Raw genomic sequence first — 10000 nt, 5'->3', positions numbered from 1 at the left:
GTGTACGTGTGGAAATAAAGCAAGATTACAATCACAAACCGGTTAACACCATTAAAAGTGTTTTGTATTTTTAAGGTGCGTCTTCATAGTGTCAACAGACTCGGCCTGTGAGGGTAGGACCATGGAGGCCTGGGTCTGGTGGTTATGTGAGGGTAGGACCATGGAGGCCTGGGTCTGGTGGTTATGTGAGGGTAGGACCATGGAGGCCTGGGTCTGGTGGGCCTGTGAGGGTAGGACCATGGAGGTCTGGGTCATGGTGGGCCTGTGAGGGTAGGACCATGGAGGTCTGGGTCTGGTGGGCCTGTGAGGGTAGGACCATGGAGGTCTGGGTCATGGTGGGCCTGTGAGGGTAGGACCATGGAGGCCTGGGTCTGGTGGGGCTGTGAGGGTAGGACCATGGAGGCCTGGGTCTGGTGGGCCTGTGAGGGTAGGACCATGGAGGTCTGGGTCTGGTGGGGCTGTGAGGGTAGGACCATGGAGGTCTGGGTCTGGTGGGCCTGTGAGGGTAGGACCATGGAGGTCTGGGTCTGGTGGGGCTGTGAGGGTAGGACCATGGAGGTCTGGGTCTGGTGGGGATGTGAGGGTAGGACCATGGAGGCCTGGGTCTGGTGGGCCTGTGAGGGTAGGACCATGGAGGCCTGGGTCTGGTGGGGCTGTGAGGGTAGGACCATTCTTAGGACAATAGGACAATTCTTTGAAGCAGAGTTTGGACTTCTCTGCCCCGTTATGCACGGGTCAACGTGTGTGTGCAGTGTTTACGACGCAGACTGGAGTGAGGCTAGTCCTCAAGTGTTTGGATAAGTATTATATGTGTGTACAATATTGGTACAATATAATACTTTAAGTAGCGCTTATAAAAGATTAATAAACTTGTATTCAGAGCAGTGCTCTTTTTTTTACTCATTTACTGCAGCAGACCTCTTTTATTGGGTGGTTATAGATAACATGCACTATTTTCTGTTTTGATATTGGGTCATATTTACATTGATTACCTCATCTGATTTGATCACACAGAGGTCCATAATGTGTGTGTTCTTCCTTTTTGATTATCCAGTGAGGAAGCAGTGTTAAATGGACCGAGGTCTGTGGAAACTATTAATAACCTCAAACTGAAGAGTGTTTCTTTTTTTTTTTTGGCCCAACATTTAAAATAGCCCAGAGAAAAAGACAGGGTTCATACGGTTATGGAAATCCTAGAAAAGTCCTGGAAAAATTCCCGAAGGTTTAGTAAAAGTCATGTAAATGTGTTATATTCATGTGTTCATGACGTTCATTTACGCTGATTTTGAAATAATGAATATGCTTTTAAAAGAAAGACTCAGAATATAAGCAGGCATACATACAGGCATCTATATAAATGTTTATTCTTTTAATCAAACTATTGTCTCGTTCATTTTATCATTTAAGGTTTACTGTATGCTTTGTGTTCTCATTGTTAGTTTAAATACTACATTTACTCACTTTTTACTGTTTACACCCAGATTTCGCTAAATATTTTGTCATGGAAATTTGGTTTAAAATCATGGAATCCATTGGTCAAAATGTGCATGAACCGTGTAAAGACAGCCCGTGTAAATACAAATTGCTGTTCTCAAGCGCGATGCTAACATTTAGCATAATGCTGACTCTGTGTTTCCAGGACCGATGGCTCCAGAGTGACATGCCATGGCTTTAATGATCCCCCCGGTGAAGCTGAAATGGCTGGAGCACCTGAACAGCTCGTGGATCGCGGAGGACAGCGAGTCCATCGCCACGCGGGACGGCGTGTCGGTGCTCTACTCCAAGCTGCTGACCAACAAAGAGGCCGTGCTGCTGCTCCAGCAGGTGCTGTGTCTCAAAGGCCCCCAGCTCCCGGACTTTGAGCGCGAGTCCCTCTCCAGCGACGAGCAGGAGCACTACCTGGACGCTCTGCTCAGCAGCCAGCTGGCCTTGGCCAAGATGGTCTGCTCCGACTCGCCCTTCGCCGCCGCCCTGCGCAAGCGCGTGCTGGTGCTCCAGCGCATCTTCTACGCGCTCTCCAACAAGTACCACGACAAGGGCAAGGTGAAGCAGCAGCAGCACTCCCCGGAGAACAACTCGGGCTCGGCGGACCTGCACTCCGTCAGCGAGCGGCCGCGCTCCAGCACGGACGCCCTCATCGAGATGGGCGTCCGCACGGGCCTCAGCCTCCTTTTCGCTCTGCTGCGCCAGAGCTGGATGATGCCGCCTCCGCCGAGCCTCGGGGGCGGCGCCACCGGAGGAGGAGGAGGCGGCAACATAAACTTGTGCAACGACGTCATCCACACGGCCATCGACGTGGTCAGCTCCCTGCCGCCGCTCTCTCTGGCCAACGAGAGCAAGATCCCGCCGATGGGCCTGGACTGCCTGGCCCAGGTCACCGCCTTCCTGAAGGGGGTGACCATGCCAAACTCCGGGGCGGATATTTTAGGGCGGCGGCTGGCCTCGGAGCTGCTGCTGGGCCTGGCCTCCCAGAGGGGCTCCCTGCGCTACCTGCTGGAGTGGATCGAGATGGCCTTGGCTGCATCAGCCGTGGTCAGCGCTATGGAGGAGAACAAGGTGCTGCAGAACCAAGAAGGGCTCATCGGATATGATTGTTTCATGAACATCCTCATGCAGATGAGGCGCTCTCTGGTGAGTAAACATGAACAATAGGTTTGAATAACTCAAACTTATCTTAACTGGTATAACTTCTGTCGAAACCAAAGGCTCGGTGGCCGAGGTTTCTATGGAAAACACTGCAAACGTAATGCCATAATTGCATTATGGCATTACGGTCTTAAGGTGTGAAAAACACCCGGAGACGCTCAGTAACGTTACCGGCATTCTGCGCCAATGGAATACAGACATGTTGGAAATAAACAATGATGACGTCATCGGCTTTTAGACTCATAGAAGTGATTTACTTTCATTTTGTTTATTTTTTATGTGTCACGTGGATTCCTACCGGATTTAAAAGTGCGTAGGTTGTTTAACATTTCCTTTTTGGGGGGGGGTCTGTGACGAGGACCCCCTAATATTGAGTGTAATAATTACATTTATTTGGAAGTCATGTCCGGTCTGAACATATTAATATGTGTGTGTTCTTTCTCAGGGCTCCTCAGCTGATCGCAGCCAGTGGAGAGAACCCACACGGACCACGGATGGCCTGTGCTCGCTGTATGAGGCGGCACTCTGTCTTTTAGAAGAAGTAAGACATTTAGTAGTATTTTACGTACCATTACACTCCTCAACATGCTTACTTAAGAGAGGTAGATAGCCTTTATGCCATGAGGAGATGTCATTTTTAACAAACCCATCAGACACAAATGATTATCCCAAAGAGAGAGCGGTCTGTCAATCGCGTCCTGTCCTCCCAGGTGTGTCGAATGGCGTCGGACTACTCTCGCACCTGCGTCAGCCCGGACAGCATCCAGACCGGCGAGGCGCCCGTGGCGTCTGAGACCTGCGAGGTGTACGTGTGGGGCAGCAACAGCAGCCACCAGCTGGTGGAGGGAACGCAGGAGAAGATCCTGCAGCCCAAGCTGGCCGCCAGCTTCGCCGATGCGCAGACGGTAAGAGGAAACCGGTCGCGCGTCGGAAATGAACTCAGTTCATGTTAAAGTGAAATGCATCAAGCCGGTTCCCTTCAGAGCAGAACTAAGAAGAACGTTGTGCTCCTGTAAACAACGTGGTGCTCTTGTTCTAGCAGAGGTGGAATGTTACCAAATCCTATAATGCTTCTTAAGTACTCTACTTAAGTGCAGATTTAAGGTACTTTTACTTTACTTGAGTTTTTCCATTTTATGCAGCTTCATACTTCTAGTCCACTACATCTCAGAGGGAAATATTATACTTTTAATTTCTTTACATTTATTAGACAGTAGTAGTTACTAGTTGGGTTATTTTGCAGATTTACATTCTTAATACAAAATATAAATAAACTAATGAACTATGATGTATTATTATTAATGTATGGCTAATTATTTGGTGTATAAAGTGGTTGAAATGAGCTCCAGCTGCAACATTAAAGTGATGAACACATTAATGCATCAATGATGTCCTAAATATATTATTTCAGTCTCATATTGAGTGTACTTTTACTTTTGGTGCTGTAAGTATATTTTGATGCTAATACTTTTACTTGAGGAACCTTTACTTGAAACAGTATTTTTACACTGCGCTCTGGTAAATAATTTAATCATAAACACATGTGTGGTATAAATATTAATGGCGATGACGTGGTGAACGAGACGAGGGGGAGGGACTCCGGCACTTCTGGAGAGGAAGATAAGGCCAAGCAGACCCGCCCGTAAAATCAATTTTGGTTTATTATGAAACTGCGGAGGTACAGAATAGACTGTGGAGAGTTTAGGTCATTAATGGAGAACGTCGTCTTGAATAAAGAATGTGTTTCAAAAGAGAATCCTGCAACGTTTTGGCAAATGGGTTGTTAAGTTTAAAGGGTAAAAATAGTTTTTCTTCAGAGCATGAATTATACCGATCAGCATGAACACGAAAAGAGCATTACATGGACACGGTGATGGTAATTAAAATGTCACTGGTTCTCCCATCTGCGGAGCTTCAGCTGTACGTCTAAACAACGTGACATGCTGGGCTACAGACGGATCGATGGAAGACTCCTCAAGATGGAGGAGCACTGCAGCATCATGTCCTCTCTGGGAGGAAAAGGAAACTCCCACTATGTTTTATAACCTCAGTCACAAACCGTATAGTTCACAATTATCTCACCAACATAATGTTTCTTCATCGATTAACAATTTCAGGGGCCTCTCTGCAAAATGAGGTTGCATAAAATAATTTTCCCTAATGTGCCGTTATGAAGAAAGGCAAAAATCACAATTAATTTGCAGGAAATTAAATGAAATACTCGATCAGAAACTGTCTCAGTTTGCTCTCCTGAAAACTACATTCTAAGAAAAACAAAACTGCATTTTTCATTTGCATTTCCCAGATTACGTTTTTGACGCATTAAACGTTTCTAATCAAAGTCTGTGGAAGTCCGAAAAGGCAGGAGGTCATGGTGGATGGACGGGTCAAACAAACGGGTCACTGTGTGACGTTTAACAGAACTTCATTTAAGCTCCTCTGGTTGTACAGAAGTCTATGCTTCATGTGTTAAAGCTGCATTATCCCTACTGACCACCAGGGGGCGACTCCTCTGGTTGTATAGAAGTCTATGCTTCAAGTGTTAAAGCTGCATTCTCTCTCCTGACCACCAGGGGGCGACTCCTCTGGTTGTATAGAAGTCTATGCTTCATGTGTTAAAGCTGTATTCTCTCCTGACCACCAGGGGGCGACTCCTCTGGTTGTATATAAGTCTATGCTTCATGTGTTAAAGCTGCATTCTCTCTCCTGACCACTAGGGGGCGACTCCTCTGGTTGTATAGAAGTATTTGCCTAATGTGTTAAAGCTGCATTCTCTTTCCTGACCACTAGGGGGCGACTCCTTTGGTTGTATAGAAGTATATGCATAATGTGTTAAAGCTGCATTCTCTCTCCTGACCACCAGTGGGCGACTCTTCTGGTTGTATAGAAGTCTATGCTTCATGTGTTAAAGCTGCATTCTCTTTCCTGACCACCAGGGGGTGACTCCTCTGGTTGTATAGAAGTCTATATAAATGACTCTACTTCTCTTGATGTATTCCCTCAGTAAACATTGTAAACATGAGTTTATTTCTCAATCTCTAGTTTCAAGTCTTCTTCAATACAGCATGATGTTCATTTAGTAAATTATGGTCATTTAGAGTCAAACAGACCATAAAGCAGGGGATGCTTTAGGGGCGGGGCTACAGGGTGATTGACAGGTCGACGCCAGAGATGTATACAGCGTCTCTACGTGACTCCTCAGTCCATATATGGTCACTTCCTGTTTACTGGTTGCAAAAAAAAATGGCGATGGCCAAAGTTCTGAGCTTCAGGCTTCAGAACCGTAGTCTACAAACCACTACAGCCTTCACAGCTGGAGCTTAACTCCATAGTATTTCTACCACAACGTTGGAAAGACACTCACTCACTCACTCACTCACTCACTCACTCACTCACTCACTCACTCACTCACACTCTCTCTCTCTCTCTCTCGTTCCTCTGCAGATTGAGGCGGGCCAGTACTGCACCTTTGTGATCTCGTCCGACGGCTCGGTGCGCGCCTGCGGGAAGGGCAGCTACGGCCGCCTGGGCCTCGGCGACTCCAACAACCAGTCGACGCTCAAGAAGCTGACCTTTGAACCCCACCGGGCCATCAAGAAGGTGTCGTCGTCCAAGGGCTCGGACGGCCACACGCTGGCCTTTACCACGGAGGGAGAGGTGTTCAGCTGGGGCGACGGCGACTACGGCAAGCTGGGCCACGGCAACAGCTCCACGCAGAAGTACCCCAAACTCATCCAGGGGCCACTCCAGGGGAAGGTAGGGCCTCACCACTTCACGCATGCTGTTTATTCTTTTAAACCCAGCAGTCACTGGGTCATGCTGTCACAAACCTGTCCTCGTAATAATCATCAGCTGAATGTGAAATAGCATTTATAGCATTTTTTCTCGTGGCTTTCTCCCGTGCCGTCTAGTATTAAATATAAATGATTAGACGTCTTTTCGCTTGTGCATTTACTGGCGTAAAGGATGATGATGATGATGATGATGATGATGTGGACTCTTCCTGTCTTACGTGTCCGATGTCTCTCTTCCCGTCTCTCTTCCTGTCTCTCTTCCTGTCTCTCTTCCCGTCTCTCTTCCTGTCTCTCTTCCTGTCTCTCTTCCCGTCTCTCTTCCCGTCTCTCTTCCTGTCTCTCTTCCTGTCTCTCTTCCCGTCTCTCTTCCTGTCTCTCTTCCTGTCTCTCTTCCCGTCTCTCTTCCCGTCTCTCTTCCTGTCTCTCTTCCTGTCTCTCTTCCCGTCTCTCTTCTTGTCTCACGTGTCCGATGTCTCTCTTCCTGTCTCTCTTCCTGTCTCACGTGTCCGATGTCTCTCTTCCTGTCTCTCTTCCTGTCTCACGTGTCCGATGTCTCTCTTCCTGTCTCTCTTCCTGTCTCACGTGTCCGATGTCTCTCTTCCTGTCTCTCTTCCTGTCTCACGTGTCCGATGTCTCTCTTCCTGTCTCACGTGTCCGATGTCTCTTCCTGTCTCTCTTCCTGTCTCACGTGTCCGATGTCTCTTCCTGTCTCACGTGTCCTATGATCATGACGACGTGTGCGTCTCTTGGTGTGTGTCAGGTGGTGGTGTGTGTGTCCGCCGGCTACAGACACAGCGCCGCAGTCAGTGAGGACGGAGAGCTGTACACGTGGGGCGAAGGAGATTTCGGACGATTAGGTGAGTCGCCGAACTCGTCTGTAACTTCCACACGCGTGTGAGCGGCCCGGCGTGTTTGTCTCATTGCTCGTTGATCGCAGGTCACGGCGACAGCAACAGCCGGAACATCCCCACCCTGGTGAAGGACATCAGCAACGTGGGAGAGGTGTCGTGCGGCAGCTCGCACACCATCGCGCTGTCGAAGGACGGGCGCACCGTGTGGTCGTTCGGCGGAGGGGACAACGGTGAGGAAACCCCCGACGACCGGGACGTTGTTGTGAAAAACGCCACAATGGAGTCTGTGGTCATTTTTAACCTTATGTATTACAGCAATGTAGTGGCGAAAATTGCGAATGGTTTGCATTCAACTAAATACTGAATATCTCCTCAACCCCAAGGTCTATTTGAATAATTTAAAAAGCTATAATATACAGAAAACGCTTAAAATAAAAAAATATTAGTTTTTTCTTATCGTAGCTATATTAATGAATGCTTATTGAAATTAATTTAATATTGAACATAGCTCTATGTGTTCGGAGTATATGTGTGAAGCTTGGCTTTGATTGAGTGAAGTTAAATATTTTTAATTATTATTTTAGTTCAGGATTTTTCGAACACTAAAAACTCCCACTCCCTCCCTGGTCCCTGAACGGTCCTTGCTTCACCCTTCAGCCGTGTGCTGCAGAGCGAGAGGAAGCTATAGAATCCAATGAACACGCAATACTAGCAGTACTGCAATGTGCATGTATACTCATACACGTCTAAAAGAGAAACCGTGTGTTGTTACCCAGGAAAACTAGGTCACGGTGACACCAACCGAGTCTACAAGCCGAAAGTAGTGGAAGCCCTGCAAGGAATGTTCATCAGGAAAGTGTGCGCAGGAAGCCAGTCGTCCCTCGCCTTAACCTCCACCGGACAGGTAGGTGTATCTCTGCAGCCACTGTTGCCTCGATGAAGCGACTTTGCAGGGCGATAGCAGGAACCCCGCCTGGCTGCTGCTGACCCGTGCCTCTTGTTCTTCAGGTGTTCGCGTGGGGCTGCGGCGCCTGTCTGGGCTGCGGTTCCTCCGAGGCCACCGCACTCAGGCCCAAACTCATCGAGGAGCTGGCTACCACCCGGGTGGTGGACGTCTCCATCGGGGACAGTCACTGCCTGGCCCTGTCGCACGGTGGGCCCCTGTTTGTCTTCTCTGTTCTGTAGTTAACCCGGTTCTGTTTCCAGACAGGTGCAGGGCTTTTATTTTGAAGTGAAAATCAAGACCACTGATTTTCACTTCAAAATAAAAGCCCTGCACATCTCTGGAAACGGAACCATCATGACTAGAAAAGTGGAGAAAAACTGGAACATATATTTGGTGCAGAATAACACAGTTACGATGATATAAATCATACATTTTTTTTACAAAAATGTTACATTTGTTTGCAAATTTCATTTACAAAAATTGCAAAATTCTGGAACCTATATGTCAATAATTCATAATAAGTGTGTTCAATGTTGGAAAATAAATAGAGGCTCTATGTGTATAGTAAATATATATATATATATATATATATATATATATATATATATATATAGAACTATTTCCATTATTAAAACCTCTGCTGTTCAGCAGTTCAGTCGAAGGTTCACACATTTCTGTGTCACATGACTGCTGGTCTCCGATGACTCAATCATGGCTTCCTTGTTGTCCTGTGAAACTCAAAATTAGATATTTTTTACAGAATCTGGTTAAAGCAAACTGTTTATTTGGGGCGAGATTTAAAATGAGACATGTAGAATAAAAAAATATCACAATTTGAAGCTTCATTTTGGCTGCTTTTTCCACGCACATGATGTGTTCAAGGCCCGTTGGAAAGACAAACACCTGATGAGAATGGTGTTTTTTTTTTATGGCTCCTGTCTGTGAAAAACTGAGTAGTTTTGGAGATTGTTTATAGGAAAACATGCTTTTTAATCCTGCCGCCGTTTTTTTGGATTCAGAGCGTTGCAAACTCTGAGCAGCTGGTGCTGCATTAAAGGACACGGCATGCCGTCAGGGATCAATGTTTTGTGTTTGTTAAACAAGTCACCAGTAGCGTGATGTAACAGCCTGTTTGTTTGAGCGAATGCTTAACTGGAGCTGGACATTAAGTAAGGCCAGATAGTTCACCTCAGTGCAGGTTCTAATCTTGTATTCCTCCTCAGACAATGAAGTGTACGCGTGGGGCAACAACTCCATGGGCCAGTGCGGCCAGGGCAACTCCACGGGGCCGATCACCAAGCCCAAGAAGGTCGTCGGCCTGGACGGAGTCGCCGTTCAGCAGATCTCGGCCGGCACGTCCCACAGCCTGGCGTGGACCGCCCTGCCCAGAGACAGGTGGGCTGCTGCTCAGAGGACGGGCGCTATATGCACATCTGTACACATGTGTGTACATATGTGTGTACACATGTGTGTTGGGCATCATCAGAACCACACAGGGGAGGGGGGGGGGGGCGGGCGACCTCTGAGCGACCTCTGAGCGACCTCTGAGCTACTTTGTTCAATTGGGATTGCATAATTTAAGTCAAAGGGTCAGAGGTTAGATTTACACAAACCGTGCAGTTCTTTTTGGATGAAAGTGTCTGTATCTATATAATATGAGATTATCTGAATTTGCCAGATTTTACTATTTTCTAAAGTAGTCAACAAATTACAAACACCATCTCAGCATTTTTCAGTAAAAAAATGCTGATGTATTCGGGCCA

General features: G+C 47.1%; 1 protein-coding gene across 1 annotated transcript in view; it reads left to right on the top strand.

Annotated features, from left to right (window-relative positions):
* Positions 1 to 1665: 1665 nt before the first annotated feature.
* Positions 1666 to 10000, top strand: part of herc1 (HECT and RLD domain containing E3 ubiquitin protein ligase family member 1) — a gene marked incomplete at its 5' end in the record, with an annotated part of 68651 nt that continues 60316 nt past the window's right edge. Inside the window, 9 exons of the mRNA XM_079230511.1 lie at positions 1666 to 2631; positions 3092 to 3187; positions 3357 to 3551; positions 6091 to 6402; positions 7201 to 7297; positions 7378 to 7521; positions 8068 to 8195; positions 8300 to 8444; positions 9461 to 9632. Of these exons, the coding sequence (XP_079086637.1) occupies positions 1666 to 2631; positions 3092 to 3187; positions 3357 to 3551; positions 6091 to 6402; positions 7201 to 7297; positions 7378 to 7521; positions 8068 to 8195; positions 8300 to 8444; positions 9461 to 9632 (2255 nt within the window). The remainder of the gene's footprint in view (positions 2632 to 3091; positions 3188 to 3356; positions 3552 to 6090; positions 6403 to 7200; positions 7298 to 7377; positions 7522 to 8067; positions 8196 to 8299; positions 8445 to 9460; positions 9633 to 10000) is intronic.

Source organism: Taurulus bubalis, assembly GCF_910589615.1.
Source record: "Taurulus bubalis genome assembly, chromosome: 15".
Taxonomy (NCBI): Eukaryota; Metazoa; Chordata; class Actinopteri; order Perciformes; family Cottidae; genus Taurulus; species Taurulus bubalis.
The sequence above is the reverse complement of the archived record's forward strand: the minus strand, read 5'-3'. Positions and strand labels throughout refer to the sequence as shown.